At 31.7% G+C, this 27,255-nt stretch overlaps 1 protein-coding gene across 1 annotated transcript; it reads right to left on the reverse strand.

Moving 5' to 3' along the window:
- Positions 1-478: 478 nt before the first annotated feature.
- Positions 479-15,199, reverse strand: LOC148614440 (neuromedin U receptor homolog nmur-2-like). Its single transcript, XM_088586178.1, has 4 exons — positions 14,980-15,199; positions 2,512-3,039; positions 1,899-2,027; positions 479-1,058 (listed from the first exon to the last, which is right to left on the reverse strand). The coding sequence occupies exons 1-4, from the start codon at positions 15,197-15,199 to the stop codon at positions 682-684; spliced, it is 1,254 nt and encodes a 417-aa protein (XP_088442304.1). The 3' UTR covers positions 479-681.
- Positions 15,200-27,255: the final 12,056 nt, after the last annotated feature.

Consider the following 27,255-nt stretch of genomic DNA (forward strand, 5'->3'; position numbering starts at 1 on the left):
AAATAGGTCAGCAAGTAAAGGAGCACAATTTGTTCCCATTGGAATGCCGACCGTTTGTTGAAAAACACGTCCACCACACTGGACAAATATGTTGTCGATTAAAAATTCCGGCATTTTGTAAACATCTTCCTCTGTATATTTGGAAGATGATTTGGAATTATTTCTTACAAAGTATGTGGAATCTCTACCAAGAACTATATATTTGTATCTAGGTGTACCACCTTTTTTGGAAAAACAACGATTCATCTGATATACCATTAGTTTGTAAGTATGAAGAACATCATTCGATTTCTTTATTTAGAGATGATCAATTGATCTAACAGAATATGAGCTATATTTTCAGCCTTTTTACCAATTAAACTAACGTGTAGGTATAATAATAATATGCCAACAATGCTTCATTTCTGATTTTTTGCGAACAATATGAAAAATGACTGAGATTCCAATTCCAATCGAATTTCTGACACTACTCGTAAAATCCATTATCTCTCGTGATTAAATAATCTATACACGTTTTTCCAATTAGAATGTATTAATTGCTCAAATCTTTATTTTTGTTCGCCCTGAACGAAAAACAATATTTAATTGTTCTGCCAGCTTCAATATATCATCGCTAATGATAATAGTATTGTGATCTAAAATGTCCATGCCACTACACAATACATTGAAGCTATTTGTTATCTATACATCTGTATCTTTCTCCTTTGATTGTGGCAAGACACTAGAACAATTTGGTGACACCATATTGCCTTTACCAAATTTGCATTGGGGATACGTGACACTAAAGCCGTTGTTATCAACAACAAGGGATACATTTATGACCGAGGTGTGGTCAGGTGTTCTGTCACTGTCAAATGATGTCTTGAGTAATCCATTATGATAACACATTGGTTTTTTACCTGGCTTTATATGTGAATAAGCAACGTGATTTCGTGTTGTCGTTACCCTTCCAACTGTCCCACAACAGCATATTGTCTCTCTAAACGCTTGTCGATATCGTACTGACATGACGTTGTACAATATAGGATTTACTGTAGATCCAACGAAGAATAATACACCTGAAATAAAGTACCATAATTCATAATAACTGTTTTATTATTTTTTTTTAGAATTAATAAATGTCTTGGTCTGTTTGATTGAATATAACCTAAAAACATTGATCCATATATTTATTTTATCAAGATATTAAAAACTGCATAACTGTTTCATGTTTTCTATTGAGGAACTGAAACAAATAACAATAGTATTTCTACTCTGATGTTACAAATTGCCATAAGCATGCAATATATTGTAAATAGGCTCATTGAAATGATAAGAAATTTTGATTTGCAGGAAGTTTAATTTTATTTCTCCCTAACATTCAATTGATTTCAACATTTTGGTACAGTTTTTAAAATCTAATTTCTGGTGCAGACAAATACTTATTTGTCAGGAGGTAAATAAATATTGTTGCTTCACTCATTGAAAAACACCGCTTTATACGTTTCTGCATCAAAGAAGACTTAAAGGATATTATTTCAAATAAAACTCGATTTCAAACATAGATGACTAAATTTGTGTGGGATTAGATTTGATAAAACATGAATGTTAAAATTATTTGATTACCAGTCTTCCCTATTCTTTATGTTTTTTTTTCTTTTGCTTGTTTTCATAATACATACATTTGCTATTGTTATACCATGGTGTGTGAGAGCAAAACGGTTTAGTTAGTAGACACACATTGTACATTTGTATATTCTGGTCGCTTATTTTAGTTTTGGATATGTTTATGTTTGTCTGCCATTCTTTTTTAATGTCCGTTACGCCTAACATCAAACCGATCATGTTTTTTTCATTGTGTAATGTTATTGCTATCTATGCTAATAAATAAACTTAATTTTTGTTTGGAAATGAAATACCAGAGATGTAAAAGAGGTAGCGTTGAATGGCTTGCATGAAAGGACTGCTCCAATCTGTCACATATATTGTCATGAGTCTTTGAGCATGGAATGGTGCCCAGCATACAAAAAAGGCGACAACTACTGCAACTTTAATCAAATAGAACAGTATTAAAGTATGTTTGATATTTTGTTTACGCAATTTACGATAAACATATTTGTAAACAATATATATTTATATAATTATGTAACGTCAGTTTACTTGTAGAAAAAAAGAGCACAATATAAAACCAATAATCAAAAACAAACAGTCAAACAGACAAAGAAAAAAGACAAAAATATCAACGCCCATATTTGTCAATTAAAAACTCTTACACACCTGTACAGTTGCTCTTGTTTTAAGATAAATTATATAGTTGAATAGGATGTAGCAATTAATGTTAAAACAGATAACTCGTCTTTTAAACTATGTACAGGAAGTTAGCGTACCGTACTATCGAATTTATTCAGAATGAACAAATTTTACATGTAACTCAATTGTTAGCAAAAATATAAAATATGCCGTTGGCAGTAAACAAGGAACTTCCGTATTGCAGAGTACTTGTTATGAAGCAGTAGAGAAATAATTTCGTACCTAACATCCTCAGAACTGACTTAATGGAAGGAGATAATTGGCTGCCGCGAGTGTCATCTGACCCTGATCTGTTTAAACTTGTTCTCCGTAAAGCAAGAGCAATCATGATGTAAAGAACAACAATCACAGACATAGGAAAGGCAAAGAAAAGGATTGTTGAGATATGGAAAACTATCTTCATTCGCGGCACCCACTGATGCGGAATGTTACATTGTAACGAGTCTAAAATTGGCATTCCCTTATCGTAGAGATAATAGAAAGTTCGTGTATGTATTGGATATGGTAATGAACTGAAGAAAGCAAATATCCATATTGCAATAACAATTTTGATAGTACGAGATAGACTAGCTATCTTATGAGCTTTGAGCGGATAGCAAATGGCTATATATCGTTCTATGGTAAACGATGTTATTGTTAAAACCGATGCACATGATGTCATTTCAAACAGACAGCTTTTGAAAAGGCAGAAGGCTTCCCCGAATCGCCACGGATATGATTCCAGAACAGCGTAGGCTTCCTGGGGTAGACCTGAAATAAATGAATTGACATATAGATGATTTATTTAATTATATCTTAAACTGGAGACCAAGTCTTTGATTTTCATTACTAAACCAACGTATTGGGTGAAAATGCTTCATATTATTTATATCATATTATATGTAAACTTGTTCATGTTTATTTTTTTTTCATTTTACGAACTTTTTCCCAAACATGCTGACAGTGCAAGATGATCATGTCTTTTACAAATGTTGTCGATTTGTTCCTTTCAAATACAAAAAAATGCAAACTTTGCAAGACTGAGACAAATTTTTTTATGCTTTTCTTTTAACAAATAATGATCAATTGTGTTTTGTGTATACTCCCTTACCTAAAAATAACAATACAATTATCTTATCGACAGGTTCCCGATTCTTGTGAGTGTAAACGCAGCATGTGAGTCATTACGGAAATTGTTTTAAAAGACAGAATACCAAGGAAAAATTACTCTATAATTGAAATTCCCTCCTTCTATAATTGTTCTTTGTCCAAAACCAAATGATATGAAAAGGTTATGTAATTACTACTTTTCTTTGTCTTTATGTCTACACTCTCTTAAGGGAACATGTAAATGTACAAACCGAATACTGGTTTGTTATTATTCAATATAAAAGTTGATAGGGATGAAAATGCAATAGAAGTATTTATTCTTCCTGGTACTGATCTTCTTATGCACTAAAACGATATTAGAACATTTAAATGTTCAAACTCCTACGAGAGTTCATTGATATCTGTACAAAAGACCGTAATGTAGCATGGTGAGTAATTAAATTTGTTAGAAACTAGAACCTTTTAGAATATAGAACGTTGTATAACCCAATCCTCATTGTACAAAATTATGATATGCGTTTTATGATATTTTTGAACATGCTTTTTAAGTTAATAGTTATGAGGTGTACAATGGACAGGATTCGGATCCTATAAAAGTTAATGACAAATTTTATTATGGTTTACGAATATAAAAACTGACTGAAGAAAATACAGATGAAACTTTCTATGAGATTCACACAATGAATTAAGGGGAGATGTGGATACAAATGTACAAAAAGAGGAACAATGGATACAAAAAGGAAATCAAATCCACGTTTACCAAAAACAAAAAATGACCATCGAACCCCTTAATCAAAAAAGTATATGAACAAAGATATACATGTGTAGAATGATATCAAGTAAAGCACTTGCTTCCCAAACTGTAAATTGTCCAGTATTATCACATTTAAGACATTACTTGTACGGACTTAAAAAGCACCTATGACCTAGATAAAAACCATACGCTGTTTTCGATGCCTGATGTGAACAAAACTAACATAGGGGAAATGCCAATGTTTAATTTGAAAAGAATAATGATTTTCAATTAGTCATATATGATGTAAAGAATTTAAAGAGAAATCGAGGCAACCAAGCGTCTATCGGAAAATATAATTCATATTCTTTTCAAAATGCTGGAATTTTTAATCGACAGCATATTTGTCCAGTGTGGTGGACGTGTTTTTCAACAAACGGTCGGCATTCCAATGGGAACAAATTGTGCTCCTTTACTTGCTGACCTATTTCTTCACTCTTATGAGGCTGACTCTATAGCTCATCTGATCAGAAAGAAAGAATATCGTTTGGCTAGATCCTTCAATCTTAGTTTCCGCTATATAGATGACGTATTATCTTTAAACAATCCTAATTTCGGGGATTTGATACATTGCATCTACCCAAAAGAACTTGAGATAAAGGATACTAAAGACATTGTAAAGTCAGCCTCATATCCTGACCTATACTTAGAAATCGATGGTAAAGGAAAACTATTGACCAAACTTTACGACAAACGTGATGACTTTTCATTCAGAATTGTCAACTTTTCTTTCATCTGTGGCAACATTCCTTCGTCTCCTGCGTATGGAGTGTTCATATCACAACTCATACGTTATGCCATAGCTTGCCGAAACTATGCAGACTTTTTGTATCGCGCTAGAAGTCTAACAAATAGGCTTCTGGAACAGGGCTATGTTGGTACAAGATTGAAGTCATCACTACAGAAGTTTTATGGTCGTCATCATGAACTCGTGGATCGTTATGATGTATCCATCAGCACCATGAAAACTGATTTATTCAACGGGTCATAGTTTTCCTTTCCTCGTTTGTCTACCCCGGACTTGACTTTTTATGAGTAACTCGGCGGGTGTTTCTAGAAAAACAGGGGACACTTACCCTACCGGTGCACCTGGTCCATACTCCCAGTTTTTAGTGAAGTCCGAGTTGCTCATTCACTTTTGTTACTTTGTATGTATGATTTTAGTTATGTATGCTTGTTTTCCATGTCTGATCTTTTTCACTGGATTACATTCTTTAGATTTCCGCTATAACCTTGGTTTGCTTGATTACTCTTCCAATGTTCACGATGAAAAAGTGAATACCTGTAGAAACATGGAGAATAATGAAGTTATAACCTTTTATTTTGCATGTTGCATTGAAAGAGATAACTACTGCCTACTAACATGGCATATTTGCTAACATACAGTCTATATAAATATGAAAAGTAAAATACTCGAGTGTGGTAATACAATTTACCATTCACTTGCAAAATATAATTATGAATTTCCAATTTAGGCTTATTTGTTAATAGACCGTCATATATCGGCGACGAAATCAAAACATACAAAAAATGAACGAATGGGATATATGTTTATTTTAATTTCTGAAAGAAAAGTTGAATGTCAATTATGCAATTATCCAGAAAGATAATTCATACATATAATTGCAATTAGTGCATCCCTTAGTTTCAGTGACCTCAAATAAGAGCTTCAAAAGCATAAAGAATTGCATATTTGATTAAGCCAAGAAACCAATATGGCGTTTTAAGTTTGACACAAAGCAGTTCCCATTGAAAGTTATGACCTTAAAGACGCTTAATTAAGATACTGAAAATATTCTAAAGCGTTGTTGTTCATTTTATTTGAATTGGATGTTACCAATAATTTGGTACAATTAGCTTTCAATTGAAAAGCCAGGATATTGGAAAGACGAAACGCGAACCAATAACAATAAAAGTCTAATTTCATTAGTCATTGAAGTGGTAAAACTGAATAAATAAGGAAAATGTACAATTTAATTTTCTTGAAAACAGACAATTGTGTTACGATTCAAGTAAATTGAATTTTAATATAGCGTTCACCCTCAAGGAATAGTTCAGAAAATAAAGGGATTACCATATCTTTTTTCCACAAGCACCTTCTATACTTATTCACAACTGAAATGTTTTAAACTTATCTAAAGCTCGGATTGATATCATTTGACTGGTTCAGTAACATTTCATGTAATGGTTATAGTTGGTGTGCGCACAACTACACATCCATACCTTTATGTATTGGTTCATGTATTGACACGGAGTTTTAAAATGTACCCCCATTTTAAAAGATCTTTAAAATAGAATGCAAGTTTTTGATTCGTTAAAACAGATTTTATTCCGATTAGATTTTTCCTGCTTACATGTATAATGCATGTCTCAAATTAATCAAAAATATTTATGTCTTTAAATAGGTCTTCATCTCGTTTTTTCTGTATCCTGCGGTTTATTCATTTCCCCTATCAATGTGTTTTGTCGATGAGACATTATGGTGATATCATCAATATTACCAGCCATATAATTCAGAAGTTGTTGATGTAATTTATTTTACAACACTAAATCCTTTTTTAGTTGAAAAGATTTTCTTTGTTCAATTTATTGCTGATATACATCCCGTAACAACTTTTTGTCTGATATTCATATCACCTGCCCGTAAAAGGTTTATCCAAATGGCGCCGGAGGATGATTTAATGTTATATTTATGACATAATTCATCACTTAAGACAATGATTTGTTTTGAAAAGGAAATCAAGAGAACCCTGATCAGAATATTAATTTAAAAAGAACAAATTCGAGGGAAAATAACCAGACAATAAAAATAGACACACACAACAATGAACTTGTTATAATCAAATAAGACGTACAAGGTAATAAAAGTAAAATGGAACAGTAAAAAGTAAAAACTGGGAGCATGAATCAGATATACCGGTAGGGTAAGCATCCTTTGCACTTCTAGAATTATCCTCAAAGCTGCTTACATGCGAGATAGATGAACGGAAAAACGTGACACAGAGAACAAATGGGTTTTCATGGTGCAGATGTTAAGACCATTGCGATCAGTTCATGGTGACGAAACATTATTGTAATGAAATCTAGCACAATACAAAAAGTCTGCGAAGGTTCGACAAGTTTTGGCATAACGTATAAACGGCAAATATTTACCGTATACAATTTTTGGAAGTTGATTTGTTTATTTTTTCTAACATATGTATGATTTTATAAAGTTGTCTTTTCAAATTATAAAAAACAACACAATGCCTGAATTATATTTTATATTTTGTTGATCTATTATTATATATGACCAAACGATGGAATATGCCCATTAAATTATACTAAATTTAACAAATATTTTTGGCTGATGGAATTCATTCGGGTCTACAGAAATAAAATATTGGAAATCATTACAAAATGTTGACAACAAAAGAATCTGTTTTAATTTATTTATTAATAAATTTGGCGTTTCTAGACACTTTATATAAATATCATAACAATTGTATAGTAATCCGGAAAAATAAAAGTAAATCAAAATGAAAATGAGGGATACCAAAAAGGTAAATATATAGATAAAACACATTTGAAGACATATAAACAACGATAAACAACAAGAAATCAACACCAAAATTGTCACTTTTGGTTGAAGAGTTTTTTGTTCTATTTTCGAGACGAAGGGCAAGAATGCGATGTAGACTTAGGTGTGACTGTTGTGTTCTTCATTTCAAGTCCTTTTATATAGATTAGATGAGAAAGAAGCTTGCCAAGGAAATAAGTTGTAAGATTAAACAAGATTTTATCGGAAACCATATGAATGATGTCCAAGACAAATTTTAGACAGAGGGGACGTGTAGAAAAATGTCACACCTTAAAGGATCAATAATGTTCTATTGTATTCATTTCACAATATACCATTAACAATTAACCGTGGTGGTAGCAGAATGTTTATCTCGCTATATAACCTAGTTTAAACTGATATAAACGACTGTACCATGAAAGGATCATTGTGGTTTTATTCAGTTTTTGCTTTTAAATTGCAGAGATGATGTTGCATATAATTTAATTTGAATTCAAAATTTCACAAAATGAATACTTTTTTTAACTTTTTCGTTTAGGTTTTTTTTATTTTTTCTATACACAGTTTCCCAAAACTAAATTCATTTTTTTACAAATCACATTGCAAATTACTATAACACAACCTTTTGCATTCTCCTGAACAATGTTAATTCTGATTCAAGATTCATAGCTGCAAATTGACTTGAAATCTAAGTAAACTGCACGTGGAATTACGTAACAAAATACAGAAAAATGAAAGGAACCAGGTTTCAAACAGTAACCAAAACAATATAACTCAAGAATAGCATAACGACAAGACAGGAAATATAGACACACATTATAAATAATATGAAATAACCAAATGAACAAAGAAACAAAACATAACAAGCAACAAACAACAAAAACCTAGAAAATGGACCAGGTGCACCGGTAGAGTAAGCATCCTCTGCATTTCTAGAAACACCCGCCACAGCCAAAACTCAGTCAATAAAATGGCGAAGCCAGTCTACAAAGGTCACGTGACAAATGACCCTAGAATGGGGATATTTTTCACTCCCAAAACATGCACTGAAAAATCAATGACATGCTGCGAATTCTTGTTTATTTTATCATTAAAATATAGCAATAAATAAGACGAAATATTTCACAGAAGAGATTCTGTCAGCTTTTTCCAGACCTACCCCTTGTCAAAGATTCGCCGCCTAGCGAAATAAAAATAACGATATCTTAATTTCTAGATTTTGAAACACTTAGATATTTCATACAATGAAGGACCGATATATTTCTGAGCTGCAGTGAATTGTCTGACTTGCGAAGTGGTGTTAAATGCACTTCTGTCAGCTTATTTAAAATTTCGATTCTGACAAGGGAGTCAACTGTGTTCGGAAGTGTCAGTACAATTTGGAAATAATAAGTACTTATTGCATTTTGATGCATAACCTCTTTATATAACAAACAAAAAATGATAATAAATACTAGTATTTTTTTAAATACATTTCTAAATAGAAACATGTAAGAATACATTTTTTTATTTCGAAATTCACTGCCATTAAAACAAATTCGTACATATGGGACTGTAATGAGTTCTACTTACCAATAAAACCAATGCAAAGAACTAATGCAAACTATAATAAAACAAAATCGTTGCTATATTCATGGTAGCTTCAAAACTTGGTGTAATACTAGTACGGTTGTCAAATTCATTCCAGAATTATGAACACAGAAAAATTAAAATATATTCCGTATTAATTTAGTCTGAGAAAAAGTTATCAGGAAAAGATCTTTCAGTAGTAAGTATTAAGTAGCAGTCCGCCTAAGAATCATGCAGTGGGTGATTTATCGTTGTCAGATATTTTATCCAAATTGACTTTAAATCAGTTGGAAATATTGAAAAGTCAATAAATTAAATAAAAAAAAATGAAAAATATTGTCACCGTTACCATAGCAACGACCACTATTTAGCAATCACCAATTTAGTGCCTAATTATCACAAAAATATCAATATTTGAATGTAATTGTATATATCTAATGGTGGAAATTTCTCAAACTACATAATTATATTAACAAAGTGTGTCTTAAGGAAAAAAGCAATAAAGTACAGAGCAATCTGATTGGTTTAGATCTGGTTACCATAGCAACCAAAATTCTTAATTTTTTAAATTTTTTGAAATATCATTAACATTTTGAGACTGATACCAGAATTTAATAAATATAACGATAAGTACAAAATGCAGGTATACTTGACTATACCTGTGATTCTGCACGACCAAATATTCACATTTTATTCCTAAATCTTTTGAAATTAAGAATAAAAATAACATTGATATACTAAAGATGCATTCAACACAACATCAAGTGAAATATTAAATGTTCACTACATGTTAACGCATGTACCACTTCAGATGTTGCACAAATCAATCATTAATTAGTGAAACATTATGAAAGCAAGAATATGTATATATATTTTGTTGAAAGGCTGAAATATGTTTTTATTTTAATGTTTTCCTCAATATGAATGACCATTTTGCAGAAAACTGTTTTCCAAAGCTCTAATGAGTGAAATCGGTATTTTCATAGAATTTCATTTCTATATAAAAAATCATTGGTGAAAGAGAATTTATATACTGTATAATGGTTGTATTTTTTTTATAGATATCTACACTTACATTTTAGTAATTCATTATTTGTTCATTAAAAATAATGTATATGCAAGGATTTTTATAGTATATTTCAAACTCTTTGGTGTATGTAAACAGAAAGAATACTAAGACACTAAAATTATGGACCATTCTGAATTGGATTGGACACCCCAGTTTGCATTTTAGGGATATATATGTGTATACATGGTGTATACTGATAATAAGAATGAATGTTTATACCATGCTGAACACAATGTTTGCTGTTTCAACGTCGATCCGAGATTAGTTTATTTCATACGCATGGAAAAGGGGGAGGGCTTGAACCATTTTCATGACTAATCCCATAAAAATAATGCACAAGATATGTTAGGGTAGCATAACTAACCTGAATGAATATACCCTTGTCCTAATTTTCCCATTTATTGTATTTACCAACAATAAATATCGGCGAGATAGCGCTTGATTTTGTCACTGACAGCGACGTGGACATGTCATTTCGATGGTCTCAAAAGTTTGCAAACAAACGGTGATCCCGACTTTGAAACAGTTAGACAGTGAGAATCCCCTTAGATGGTCAAATATCATTGGTCAATTTACAGAGAAAACCCCTCTATCTTTAATTATGACGGGTTAAATGCGATTCTGTCACCTTTTTCATTGGGTAATAAAGTAAACAAGGGAAATCTCGTTTTCCGAGAGGGTGATTTCATATCGATCTCATCGCTCATTGGTTCAAAGAATTCACTCCAAATATAGATGTAAAGAAACATCAACCATTGTTGTCATAAATATTACTTAAAATAATAGTTAAAATTATTAAATTATTAATATTTTAAATGATTTACTGAGGCATGCGAGATTGAATAATTTCGCGCGGTATTTAAAGCGCCCCAATCGGACTTATCTTCCCATTGTTCAGTACAGATTGGATCAAAGGAATTCGGGGTCACGGAGGTAGTTCGCTGTTTGGCTGCCAAGTTGTTCATAAAATATCACATCCCAAGTTATTTGAAAGAAGAGAGAAAAACTAGGACACGGTGAAAAAAAATCGTTTCTCATTGTGAAGGTGGATACAGGATAACTATCCACGACTTCACAATGAAGACAACAAAACTTCTAAAATGATGACTTTATTTGTGTAGCAACACAAAAGCGTTCCAGAAGCCAAATCTTAGTAGTCTAGCATGATAGTTTTTAACACTGTATGGATAAAAAAAAAAACAAAAAAAAAAACAAAAAAAAAAACAGGAAATCATACAACGAAGAGGGAGAATAGTGATCAAACTTTACTTGAAGTACTTTTTAACTGTCATTGAAAGTGCAATAATTTAAATCATAACTAACACTCATACTGCGTGAAAACATATCTGAAACTTATTTATTTTTTAGTGACTCCATATAGTATATTGTATGATATAAAGAGCACACAGTACTACTTTGTGAGCTGAGTTATTTGTAGGCACTTTATTTCATTAGCATAAAATACTTTCAGAAATGTTGAAAGATGCAAAACCAAAACATTGGCAGTAACGACATATAATACATGCATTACATTTTACTTAAGTGTATTTAGTGACAAAATGATGACGACAAACCCCGGAAGGTTCCACTAAGGAATACACTTTCAGTTTTACTTTTAATCGCAGGAGGTCTACGCAATTAAAAAAAATATGTGTGTTTTACTTCTTCAACGGAACTATTCTATAAGTTTAAAAAAAACTTTGCGAGTTTAAATGTATGCCTTCTGTCTGTCAAAAAGAATTAAATTAAACTTTTCGAAGTTATTTCAACAATATGAATAAGAATGATAAAAACCCTTTGTCAACTTAGTATGTCATCATATTTTGTCGTTATTGACTATGCTGCTCGCATTATTTCGAAATCTCCGTTGGTTTACTTAGCCAACTCAGTAGCTACATATATATTAACCAAATCTTACTTGCAGCAAATAAAAATCTTTCTTCTCGCTAAAGTTTGACCTTTGATAAATACATGTATATACAAGTTAAAGAAAAAGTTTTTCCTCATAAACCAAACATAATCATAACAGATATTGTGTACCTCTTGACGTGTCCTGTTAAACCAAGATAGTTGTTAATATAACTCAATTACGTTTCGTTTTTCATATGAATACTCTCTGACATTAAGTTAATGTAAATCGGAAACAATTTCCAACCTGTAAATATAGATCTTATTTGCCTTAAGGTCATACCATCACATCGTAAAACAACACATGTAGTCTCACCGTGGTATGGAGGACGGCATTATTGCCCGTATTACATACATAACGTGTTTTGTGTTTTTTCTATGTTGTATTGGGACAGGGACTGGTAAAGGGGGATCAATATCTTTCTTATCAATTTTTTCTCAATTTAATATTTCCACCATACATTCGAATAAAAAAAAAATAAATTTATTTTTCTACCATAATAAATAGAAAATTAGAATGAACCTTTTTCTATACGCGCGCTGTTTTGTTTGTTTTTTTTCATTTTATATGCTGTGTGTTGTCTTTGTCTTGTCATTATCCCTGAATAATATACGTTGTGATTACCGTTCAATTTTTGTCCCATGATTTACCTTTTTTTTTAAAACATTAAATGTAGTATATACTGAAAGCATAATCATACAAAAATTAACGAAACGCTGGACAAAACAAATAAAGTAAAATAACAAATAAAACATTACAGATGAAAATATAATATGAGTAAACAAGTAAAATTTTACAATGAATGAATCATCATTAAACATCATTGAAATGATTTTATAAAATTATGATTTTTATGGTAGCTTAAAAAAAACGTTTGACAATGCAAAGCCGTAAATATCGTTTCCGTTTTGCAGAATTCAAGAGATAATTTCGTTTTTTTTACTATACTTAAACTTTATGTTTCTAGCTGATTTTCAGTACAATATTCCTGTATAATATATTTTTATAAACAAGTTTATCATATCAACTACGGTATCGAATACTGTTAACTAGTTAACATTGACACTTATTTTAAACTTTCCATTATATTAAGCAATATGTAAGCCTATATAATAGACACACTGTTATTGTTTTGAACAGTGGTAACTCTGGTAATATGACCCATAGTGAGCTACAGGTTCGTTTTTGTGCAACATTATATTAAGAAATGATCGAATGCATCATGAACTTTTGGCATTCATAGATACAGACGAGTAAATCATCCTACAGAAATTAGAAAACATTGTGAATGTCTGATTAGGTTTTGAAAATCACTTTAAAAAATAAGAAAAATCCGGGCAATTTGTTTTAATTTAAGTCCGCGCCTGTTTTTGCACGTAGAGAGAAAATCTTAGACACCGTATTTGCATTGTTATGTCTTTAAATTTGCATGCAATTTCATTTTCGTTGATTTGAAGTTTTACGGGAATTAGCAAGTTTTTTTTCTATATTGTAATGCTTAGAGAATTGCCATTTATGGAATATACAATGATGTAAAAACAAGCTGAAGCTTGTTGATTATCCCTTCTGTAGATTTATGGTCATTGAACATTATCTATATGTTCAATGTAAACATAACAAAACAATTACTTTGCTATGTGAAGCATTCAAGGCCAATTAATTTCAAAAACTAGGTTCGTTAATGTTGCCTTTAAGCAATGTGTTGGTATCCTCAAACATTTACGGAATACATAATTAATACACTTTAATAATTAAATTCAGTGATAAAACTTAATCAACCTGTTTTATTAATGTATAAACGTCAATTATACATATATTGTTTCCATTGCAAACGTTTGAACGAAAACTTACTGTTAAAAACTCATATAATTTCTATCCAGTCTTTCTGAAGTGCAAATTAATTAGATATGGTGTGGCGCTCTTCAGCTTGATTCCATGAAAACAAATAGAAAACAAATAAAAAATGCAAAACTTGTTTCCTAAACCTTTTAATATATCTTTCCTATATTTTATACAACGTATTGAAAAACATCACGTTCAAATTCGAATTATGTATTCTGAAGAGTATCGCGTCGTAGTAGTTTTGAATGATAGGCGTCGATTTCACAAAAAGTCGTAAGTGTCAAATTGATCGTAAATAATGACGTCACAATGCTATTTTAGGTTGTGACGCCACTACTTACGACCAACTTGACACTTTTTGTGAAATCGACGCCAGGTCCATACCATGAATAAACAAACGGAATGTTTATATGGTTAAGCTTTTGTTTTTCAACTATGTCCAATTGTACATTCTACATATAAACTATAAGTAATAAAGCATCATATCTTATTGGACTGAGTTGTACAAAAGAAACAGAAGTTCTGTAGCAGAAAAACGCAAATCTTATACATCTTCAAACACTCATAATATTTCTTGATAATATCTTTCAAAATAAGAATTTTTTGTGTCTGTTTTTTTTTTATGTTTGCGAAATTGATGTTATTGTATCAATTCATTTCTATTGATACTTGATGTATTGCATTCTAAATGTAATAATCATTTTGTAAAACTATCATGTTTGTATGCCTCTTTTTTATCGTATTAGTATATTGATTATAATAAAAATGTATCAATTTCTAAACAAAAACTGAAACCATCCATTTTCCACTTAGACTTTTTACCACTTCATATGCCAACAGATCTAGTGCATCATACTTACCAAAAATAAGAGTTAAAACATCAGATATAGCCAGACTGAACAGATAATAGTTGGTTGTGGTCTGCATGTAGCTGTTTTTAACAATCACAACACAAGTACAAATATTTCCAAGAATTCCTGATATGAATATTAAACAATAAATTAACATTAACACTATGACAACTGGCAGATCATGGCGACGTGGTCCAAAATTCTGCAATAACAACTCATCAACGGACATATTCAACGAACTATTGTAAGACATGTTTCCACTTGATCCGATCATGACTCCGCTCCTAGTAATATCTCTACTGCCTTAATGTATTTCCTCTTTAATTTGATTCTTGAATTAAAAAATGTGATTTTTAATGACGATGTTCATCCCTTCACCATCTTTCATCATTATACAAAATGGAGGCTTGAATTACACTGCATGAGTATTTATGACATGAAAAAGTTAAAAATGAAGTAAGTGTCTGATCGATGCCATACATTTTATTGAAAACTGTTAATATCGATAAATTGCTTCATAAGATTGAGTATCAACAATGGACTATAATTGTATAACTTTATTATGGTAATTTTCTTGGACTTACTTTTTTTCTCCTTGTTGATTAAGTTTCGGATTTCATTGTTTAGGACGTTGTCTTTTTAACTGTCTCCGGAGCGACAGAATTTGATTAGCCTTAGATTTACGTCAAACACGATTCTAAATTAGCCCCATGAGTGAAATGTCTGTGTAAAAATAAGTTAAGGTTAAAGGAATTCAGAATTTTGATGCTTGGAAATTTTGATGTATAGACAAACAAGTTCGTAGACTCATAAAAAAAGATCGTACTTTTTCATCAAATGGAAGATAAGCAATGGTACAAATATGTTTAAATTCGATTTGCAACTATTACATTCAAATCGGATCCATATATACACACGGGCCTGCGTCATATGTGTGCTACACGCTAGAAGATAATGAAAAAAATATATCAGTGTTTAAACAACGAACTGATAATTACACGATTAAAACATCGCAAATCGACCTTTTAAGACTGTATCAAAATTGATAACACTAAGTATCTTTAATCGGCAATCTCCAAAGGCTTTACACAATGGATAAAAAATGTTCGTCCGTTCCGTCATTTGAGAAATAACATACAGTACAAATAAAACATCGAAACGAATGGTAATTTTGCTAAGTCTGAACTGGTAAGGTTTCTGATACAAGTGTATTTGGAATTTTCACATTAAAAACAAATGAACACATCATTTGCTTAGTTTCGCCTTTGAGGTTTTCAAAATTTTGTCCATTGCTTCACTAACGATGCATAGAATGTATTTTGCCGATTGAACAGCTCATTTGAATGTGAGAAATTTTCTTGAAGTAAGTACTTTTTTAAACTTCTCAGAAATAATTTCTACAACATATCTAAAGATCTTGTCATCAAACTTAACTTTGTATCATTTTTAGCAGGTTTGGAACTTACGTGAAGATAAACATACAGAAATAGAAAAAAATACTTACCGCGTTTTGCTGTTTGAAATATTTTATCTTCGTTCCGTAACTTGTGGTATAAAATCCTAAGCGTGCCCTGACGCACATTGCTATTACATGTACATCGGCTTTATAAGAATGTCAAAATAAATAATGAAGTGAATTTCCTATTGAATAAATGAAGGAAAAGTCAAAATTGTGGGTCCAAGGTCGAGGAAAACTTTCTACAAATGGATTAATTATAGCAAAATATAATGACAATATCCCTATGGTTTCTTTGGCAATTCACGTCAACAATTACTTGAATACATTGTACTTAAGAACCGTCTTAAGGATGTCCATTAATTCTGAAGAGTTGATGATTTCTTTCACGATTTCGAATTATTCGATCGTGGCAGCGAAGTCTGACGGTAGATCAACTTTTCTGAATGGTCATTGTAAGGCGAATAATTAATGGATGGAGTGACTACATTCAATAACCACATGCCAAATATGATTTAAGCTAAATTCAACGACGTACACACGAAAGAACGTTCTAATTGTTGACGAAATCGACTAACTGACGTCTATTACCATAATAATATTTCATGCAGATGCAACACATTCTGACCAATTTTACAGTATATCTGAGTGGTAACGAACCATTTTTACACAAAATTCTTCAACCAAATCTCCATCAAGATATATTGAAATTTGTCAGCTGTTTGTGTTGTGTTTGTGTCTAAATAACCTTGAACAATAATTTCCACATGTAGAACAATGAAAGTAAAATAAGTTTTACTGATTTTTTTATAGCATAGTGTGTTCATTTCACCTACGGAAATAATAATAAAAAACATCATTCTATCTTGCGTTTAAAGAAGAAAGAAGGGAGAGGTCATTTTCAATTCAAAATAGACCACAAAGATTTTAAATGTTTGTAAAATGTCAGTCGAAATATAATTTGAGATGTTGAAAGAGTTCTTGAAAACACGACAGACGATCTGTGTAACGTCATAAATCACAGCGACACCCCTACTCTTGAACGGATGCAATATTGAAAATTTACGATGCAAGGTTTATAGCCTTTGCAGTGATTCGAACCCCTTCTTTTCTCCGACGTCTATGGCAACACTGCCTGTATTAAGTCCAGCGCTTTATACCACTCGGCCATCTAGGCTATAAAATATAACATTCACTGAGTGATAGTCCTCGTAAGTAAATTTAGAGCGCGAACATTAGCACATGATGTTACTGACAACCTCTGATGGAAAAGGTTGTGGGAACTCTACCTTATTTTCTAGTGCTATACTTTGTTGAAACATAGCATGCACGGCGAGGATCAACATAGAATGTTAATGCACAAGGATGCATATAAATATATATAAGCAAGGCTAAGCTACACTCCAAATCTGTTAATATAAATATGTACTTTGTTTGCTTGTATTGATAATGTTGAGAACATACATGGTTTCACGTCCCAGAAATACATCGTTTTGTTTTCCTGCATTACACTGGCAAAAGACAAAATTTTTCACACTAATGGTAAAAAAAACCGACATCTTTAGAAATGCTCATTTTAAGATCTATTAGTCTGCTTTAATTTATAATTGATTTTGTGCATGCGGTTTCAACCCCATTATAATTAGTTTGCCAAAACAATCACGTGCCTGTTTAGATGAAAATTTATGATGTTTTATTTTTAACTAAAATGCCTTCAAATTAAAAAAATTCAATTAAGCGAGTGAAACTTCGATAAAAGATGCATTGTATAAAGTATTAATGACGCCTTATAACAAAGGATTTATAACCCGTGATGTTTGTTTGTTTGTTTGTTTGTTTTTTGTTTGTCTGTTTGTTTGTTTTTATTGTTTGTTTGTTTTTTTTTAGTTATATTTGAGATCAAGGGAAGATCTATGTCATTATACATGGTGTCGGGGATGAAAATAAGACATCGTTGTGTCATTTAATGGTACGTTTTTTTCTTATAGTATAAATTTCCCAATTTCCCGACCCTAATGAACAGACAATACAGTCTACAAAAGACCTTATCATGTAGAAAACAAATGTTTTTTTTTGTGTTCAGTGTTCTTGATTCTGTCATTTTTTTTTACCTCGATGCATGTTCAAAGAACTCGCTGGATATTGGAAAATGTGTTAAAATATCCTAGATAACAGATGACAGTATTTTTCAAACATATTAACCATTGTTGCTATTTCTAAAAAGAAAGAAAAACTATATCGGCAACATAGAAAATTTTCAAGGATGTCAGAAACACATAATAAACACTGCGTGAATCTTTAAAGTAATATGATTTTAGGCAATGCCTATGAAGGACGGAGCTCAATGTATGCCCTCAATTGTTTCGGTACATAGCACTTCACCTACCTGTCGTGGATGGGCGAAATCCCATTCAGTGAGGAAAATGTGCAAAACTTTCTTCTAGGAAAGTTTAATACATTTCTACACAGTCAAAAATTTCCAAACTATCGTCTATCGTCGTATGAAAGACAATGAGCACCTCCGCACTTTGCGCAATCATCTACTTTCGTGTCGACAGATTTTGTCACGTTCTTGAATAGTTTTTTAGCCATTCATTGTTTTGGTCTTACATTCTACATATCTAGGACGTCACTGCCACTCCGTCCTATTAAATTCCTTTGAGATAAAATATGTTTGAATAAAAACAAGAAAATCTAATTTTGATTGGTGCATGCAGGAAAAACTGCGAAAACAGCATCTAGTTGTAGGGTAGCCGAACGGATCGCATATCAAATCACGCTCGGTAAAAAAATAAATGTTTTGTCAATCCCTATTTGGCATTAACATAAAAAAGAACGAATAGCAAGGACATAAAGATAGGAAATACATTCATGCCCTAAGATATAAGCCCAAAAATGGCATATGGACTTTGATTATTTTTAGTTAGAAATAATCAATTTAATAGTGTCTGTTATACAATATGAAACGTTACTTCTTGCATAAGCAATGAACCTGAAGTGATGTTTTATAATTGACAAAGCTTTTCCATTACGCATTTGTTTGTTTTGTTTTGTTTTGTTTTTGTTTTTGTTTTTTTGTTTGAATGACGGCCAATTTGTTTATCGAAATGTTTTCTTTTTACAAGTAAAATTTCATTTAGCATCACAGTTTGGTTATTTTATCCGCTCACATCTAATAAACAGTCAATATGCCTTATACAGTTCGCATGAGGTGAATACGACCACGTTCACACTGAATTGGATTGTCACTAAAATGACAAGAAGAATTTGCAAAGCCTTCACATTTAAATGACGTTCTGTTCCCATTTACAAGTACTGCTGAATATTATAAAAAAAATCAGGAGGTGCAGTATTATTGTCAAGGATTATATAGCTTAATTTTGAAGTGTTCTAAATCCATCTGATATTTTATAAAAATACATGTTCTAAAGCATATTCGTCAAAAGTATTTGAATCTTATTAAAAGGACAGCTGATTTTTGTTCGAAAATACAAATGCTGACATTTGCCCTTTTAATAAGCCATCAATTTCAATAACAGTTAGTTCATTTCACTCAAACCTGTCAATGAACACCACAAAAATAGAAAAAACATCTTTATCTTAACATTATTTAGATTAAACTTATTCCAAAATAACATCCGATATAGAAATTAGAGACATATATATAAACAAAATGCTATATCTGCAATGCCTAATTTCAATTTTGCTAAATTATACTCAGAGCTGTGGTTTAAAATTGCCTTTTTTGTACCTACATGGATAAATATAGCTTTATAAGTGATTTTTTTTTTCGCTTTTTTTTTTACAACAATTCAAATATGATAACATTTTATGCTTATCAAAATATATCGTTTTTTCTTAATTTTTTTTTGTATACGGGTATTTACCACAAATTTGAAATAAAAGCAGGTTATTATTCATTTAATTTAACATTATAATACACTTTGATATATCAAGATTTATTCTAGTAGATAGGTTCTTACTTTGTTAACAGTTTTCAATTCATGCATGAATTATGCGGAAATGAAGAGAAAAAACTTCATGAACGAAGTTGTATTTTAAAATTGAAAACATAGCGAAAAACATTTATTTCATTTTTAGATAAAATAAAAGTATTCACTTAAACTTGAAATGATATGAAGACAACTTTCGGAGAAAAATAATATTTGAAATGCTGACGCATGTGGTGTATATTTCAGAATTAAAATCCGACCGGAAAACAATATGTTGAATGAGAAAATACATTGTACAGAGTGATAAGAATTTTTCGGTATGTTATTTTTACACGTTAATGATGCAACCATACTTTGATTCAGACCTTACCAAACAAAAAAGGTTTTGGAGCACGATCAGAATTTTTTTCAGTATAAATCAAGAGAAATTCAAAAGCATGATACTCAAGAGTAATCAAGGGAACCAAGATTGTAGCGGTAATCAAACGAATGTAATCCAGGGACAAAGACCAGACATGGAAAACAGACATACACAACAAAGAACATAAAGTAACTATATTCATACATACAAAGTAACAAAAGCATATGAGCAACTCGGACTCCACTAAAACTGGGAGCATGGACCAGGTGCACCGGTAGGGTAAGCGTCCCCTGTTTTTCATAGAAATACCCGCCGAGTTACTCATAAAAAGTCAAGTCCGGGGTAGACAAACGAGGAAAAGGAAAACTATGACCCGTGGAATAAATCAGTTTTCATGGTGCAGAAGAATACACCATAACGATCCATGAGTTCATGATGACGACCATAAAACTTCTGTAGTGATGACTTCAATCTTGTAGCAACACAACCCTGTTCCAGAAGCCAATTTGGTGGAGTTCTAGCGCGATACAAAAAGTCTGCGTAGTTTCGGCAAGCTATGGCATAACGTATGAGTTGTGATATGAACATTCCTTACGCAGGTGCCGAAGAGATGTTGCCACAGATGAAAGGAAAGTTGACAATTCTGAATGAAAAGTAATAAAAGTTTAGTCAATAGTTTTCCTTTACCATCGATTTCTAAGTGTAGGTCAAAATATGAGGCTGACTTCACAGTGTCTGTAGTATCATTTATCTCAAGTTCTTTTGGGTAGATGCGATGTATCAAATCCCCGAAATTAGGATTGTTTAAAGCTAACACGTCATCTATATAGTGGAAACTGAGATTGAAGAATCTAGCCAGACGACAATCTTTCTTCTGATCAGATCAGTCAGCCTCATAAGAGTGAAGGAATAGGTCAGCAAGTAAAGGAGCACGATTTGTTCCCATTGGAATGCCGACCGTTTGTTGAAAAACACGTCCACAACACTGGACAAATATGTTGTCGATTAAAAATTCCAGCATTTTGTAAACATCTTTCTCAGTATATTTGGAAGATGATTTGGAATTATTTCTTACAAAGTATGAAAAATCTCTACAAAGAACTATATATTTGTATCTAGATGTACCATCTTTATATAGTCATTAATAATGAATAAGGCCCTGCATTAGTGTCCACCAGAATAAAGTAATTTCCTATTGAACAAGAAAAAAGTCGAACAATGGTTGTGAGATTTTCACGCAGACAGACATCCGCAAATGATCACTATTAAATGACATTAAAGGCTGTGCCGCGTTCATATGTTAACACCCAAACATGACCAGCCCTTCACACAAACGGCTGTGTTCGTCTAAACAACCGACTTTTAATCTTTCATTTTTTGTGTCTCCAAACTCGTATATTGCCGTCATTAAATTCTAACTAAGATGATTAAATCGGGTCAAACAACTCACATGCATCTATTTGCACACGAGCCCAATATAACTGCAACGACAATTTTCAAGATCTTTAGATAGAGGAGGATGTACATCGGATCCTCTAGCATTTACACCAGAAACATTGACTGTTTTCAAATGGGTAGGTTGATATGCACATATACCTGCTGCCGCTCGTACATGTGTATCTATGTTGATATAAACTGCTGATGATTGATTGACTATTTTCACATATAGAAATTGATGAGCATAGCAGGAAGTATTTTGTTTGCTTTCTTTCACATTGTTTATCGGAAACGAGCAAATAAACGTGAAATCATAAAATTACTGACACGCTCACTGACGTGACGTTCTAACAGTCCAGCCTGAAGCAATCAAATGGCTTTAAAACTATAAAAGGTTACCGTAGCAATGTTTAGAAAGAAAAAAATGATTAAATTTACATTCAAATAGATAACACCGCAAACTCAGATTCCATAAAATATAGGTCCTGTATGAAATTTATGATGCAAACTAATTAACTTTGAGAGTACTCGTGAAATTTGATGAGTGATTTTTTGGGAATCATATTATGCGATAAATTCAAAAAGAAAAAAATATTCATAAGTATTGTACTCATGAGTATATGAATATGCCAAAAGTGATACTATTTAGCAACTAAAGATTGAAACCTCTTATATTCGAATTTTCTATCTTCATTGTATTTAGCTGTGGTTAATAAGCCATGTTTAGAATTTGATAACTTTATTCTTTTAACAGGTTTATCTTAAGACGCAGGGAAGTTACTTAACGAAAAGCTTTTCTATTTTATTTCGACAGATGATTTATCATGAATCTGGTTAAAATTTCCGTACAGAGAATAATTTAGAAGGTGTTTCAAATAGCACTTTATTGCTAAATTTAGAAATACACACAAGCTTTTTATTCTTTGATACATAGAACAAGACAAAAAATGCCTCCTTAAAACATTTAATTAATTTCTTGATTGTGAGAAGTCTAAAAGAAGCAAAGTACAGGTACAAACAAATCATGCCTCTATCTGTTCACTAAATATTAGACCTTGACATCGTTATATGAATTTCTACACGAAAAAAATGCATTTTATGAATAAATCCCATTTCTACACTCAATTACACAATTATTTGTAGGTCAATTTCCTTGACGCACCGGAATTTTTACCTCACATTTCAACCTGCGACTTGTAGCTAATTCACAATAAATCAGAGAAGCCGTATATAACTGTTAGTAACCATTACAAGCATTTAGAACCGTATGTCATGTTACCATAGAATGATTCGGCTTAGACCAATTTGTCTAGTACATTAAGTAAAGAGGTTTACAATTTATAGAATAATGAGTGGTATGAACAGTTAGCCTGGTATTTGGATGTAATCTGAAATACGTCAATATTAATAAAACCTTTGTATTGATGCAGTGTCATGGCGGCAATAACTCAAAGTCTGGCTGCCAGTCATTGATAAGAGTCAAAGCGGAAAGAGATAAACAACCTTATGATACCGTTATCTTATTGTCCCTGACAGCATTAAACTCTAACTTTAACAAGACTGAATAGAAGATCCAAGGTGGTCGTTCACACTCGATGCAATATAGATAATGATATTTCATTCGTCTATTAGGAGTTCTTTAACCTTAAAGTCATAAACAGTGTTTTATAAGGAAGTTCTTACATATCTCAATTATACGTATAAGGTAAAATCCTGTTAACCCCGTCAGCCGATCAGGAAATTATTTTAAAATTACCTACAGAATAACAATAAAACATCTGTACATAATGCCCTTAGTTCCGATGTTCGATTTTATACATTATATCTTTATTTAGGATATAAAATTGCATTACGCATTACCAACATTACAAGAAAAAAATTGACATGTGGTTTTTATATAATTAAGTCTCACTTCTATTGTTTTTGCCCTGTTTTATCCATACTCAGAACCTGGCATATCAAGACCGGATTGTGGTACTATATCGTTTTTCAATTCCTTTCACTGTTTTATATTATCTGACATACGGCTATTGCCGTGATTCTTAAAATATAGACATTTACCAATTAGAATTATATTTAGGGTTAGGCTAGAGTGAGGGTTATGGTTATATTTAGGTTTTGCTTTAGGGTTAAAATTATGGTTAGAGTTCGGGTTTCGGCCTAGGGTTAGCGTTAGAGTTAGTGTTAGGGTAATGTTTAGGGTTAGGGTTTAGGGTTAGGGTTTGGGCTAGAGTTAGGATTAGGATTTCATGTATAAGAATTGATGTAATTTTCTTCCATAACTTTGTAGTTTTACGGCCATCTTCATAAAAGCTTGTTTACATATCATTCAAATCTACTCCTTCCATAATTTAATTGTAGGAGGTGATGATGGACAGTTTGTTTTCTGTCACACATGCTTTATGATATGAGCTAATCAGCAAGAAATTAAAAAAAACTGTCACAAAATATATGATTCCATTTATTTAGAAGAATTGAGACTCTCGTTAATGCTAAGACGATATGGCTACCATGATAGACACCTGCAGGAGTTTGATCAAACTGATTACCTTTGTAAACAGTGCAATGATATACATACTCAATAGAGGCCCCCGTAAGCATCCAAACCTGATACAAAAAGAAGAATTTTTATTTAGAGTATACTGACGCATCAAAGTTCGAATCTTTGTGCCAAATGGATAACTTCTGTGTCGGAGTGTAGTGCCGCTTTGAGTTTATAATCGAATGATCAATGAAGGGTTCAAACCTAGCAGTGTGGTCGTAAATCTTTTTTTTCTAGGACCTATTTTACGGTTCTCAACTAAGTGAAGAAACATATCTATATTTCAAATAGCTATAATTAAGCTAGCAAATTTGGGAAAGAAATAATGAATTATAAATAAAATTATTCAACCCGTCCCACATTTTTTGTGAAGGTTGGATGAAAATCTGCCATTTAAATTTTAAAAAAATATCGCAATCTCACTATAAATATATAGCAAAAATTATTCATATTATTTTGTGTTACAGTACTTTAACTTGATTCGACCTCGTCTGTTTTTGACTGGCTGAGCACTTGATGGGATTGGCCCGACCGCTTGCGCCAAATCATTTGACAGGCGATAGCGGGTTCAAGAAGGCGTCGTTCTGAGATATGTAAGTACTTCTTCAGTTTCGTTAACAAACAGCAGCGTGATTACAAGTGAATTTGTGGATATATATTTTCAAGGTCTTGTAACAGCATATATCAACATTTTTCATTTTAGCACTTTTCTCACTGAATACTCACCGAAGACCGTACAATTAAGTGGCGGTTCCTGTAAGAATCAGGCAGTAGGTGAAACATGGTATGGAAAAACCCATTATTTTGATAGTGTAATATTGACTATTTGCACCATCAGAATCAAGGAAAACAGACAAAATTTGCCATATCATGCAGGACCATTGAGTTACAATTTCATTGAATTACACTGAAAATGAACATTTAAAGGCAGATGACTGTCAAAAACCTAATTTTTCTAACATTCTATTGGAAAATGTCCATAGTTCTCACAAAGACTACTACTTAAGTCTTTTTTACAATTACTAAGTACTATATTTAACTTCCCAATTGACTCTGATTCAAAGTCAATAACTTTGTTTAGTTCTCCGGTAGTACTGTTTAATTTCCAGGTGGGTAAAATACATTTCTATACATTGGATAGTACAAATATTATATTATATTAATATATAATCTATTTTCTAGATATTGTTACTTTTGCCATTTTATACTATTTAAATAATGTTTAATTCTAAAATTTGTTTTAATTACATAGTTTGTATTTTTTTGTTGTTGGTCTTTTCTTTTTTGGTGTTACAAAATTTTATATCTAAGATATAATATTTATGGTTCTAAATAATATTTTTATTTTCATTTTCTTTTGTATAATTTTAGGTGTTGATTACTATGTACTTTGTATTGTATGTCATTTATATGCTGTAAAGCGCTTGGAGTAAACGTAGTTTAGATTGGCGCTATACAAATATGGTAAACAATAATAATAATAATAATAATAATAATAATAATATACTTACATTTAATACATGCACATGTCATTTACACATGTAGGAAGACACTTTAGTAATAACACACAGAGCTTAACATGTAAACCTTACTCAAGGAGACAAAAATGTATGTAAAAAAGATTTGATACAAACAATCTTCAAGAAACGGACATCATGAGTTATTTGTGCTAATATTAGTCTTAAAACTATCACAACAGAACTGACAGATACTCAATTTCATGAAGTTCATATAAATACATATGAATACAAGTAGTTTGTAAAAACGGAACCACCGTCCTTTTTTAGGATTAGGGGACTTGTACATTCATTACATAAAAGCATTGTTAACTATCAAAATTTCATTGAATAAGATTAAATCAGTAAAAAACGTATTGACGAATAAATAAAAATCAACATTTATGTCTTTGTAATCAAGAGAAAAACAAACAAATACATGTCTATTGTAAAACGGCCCATATCGGCCCATGGGCAGGTAATGACAACATTAATTGGCCTCATCGGCCTTGTGGCAGTCAAAGACAACGTCATTCTACCCAAATCGATCCGCTGGCAGTGTAAGAGTTATTTTTGTTTTGTAAATTTGGGATTAAAAAAATTACTTTTCACGCCACAATTTCACCAGGTGTATAATTATTATCTCGATGACCTGGTACCTAAATATTGCAGTCCCTTTGTTTACATTGGTCACCATGTTAGGAGCGTAAACGTCGTTTATCGAAAACTAACGTTATGATCCTATATCGGAAGCGTCTTGACCTACAGTAAAATTATTAGTATGAAAATAATATGAGAATAAATTAATTGATATGCGAGAATTACACATGGTTGACAGTTTAGCGGTTTTGTCGTTTTTTCACTATTTCGACACTTTTTTTTCAAAAAATGATACCACAGCAAGTTTATTGTTAACGCAACACATGCACATATCCTAAATACAAAAAAAGTAATTACTTCAAGAGATCACCAAAAGGTCTTCAAATCGAGTAAACACACCTTCAGGTAAATTCATAAAGGCCATAGGAGAAACTATTGTT

This window comes from Perna viridis, chromosome 6, assembly GCF_037379345.1.
Source record: "Perna viridis isolate PV_CMFRI_1.1 ecotype Kerala chromosome 6, ASM3737934v1, whole genome shotgun sequence".
Classification (NCBI taxonomy): domain Eukaryota; kingdom Metazoa; phylum Mollusca; class Bivalvia; order Mytilida; family Mytilidae; genus Perna; species Perna viridis.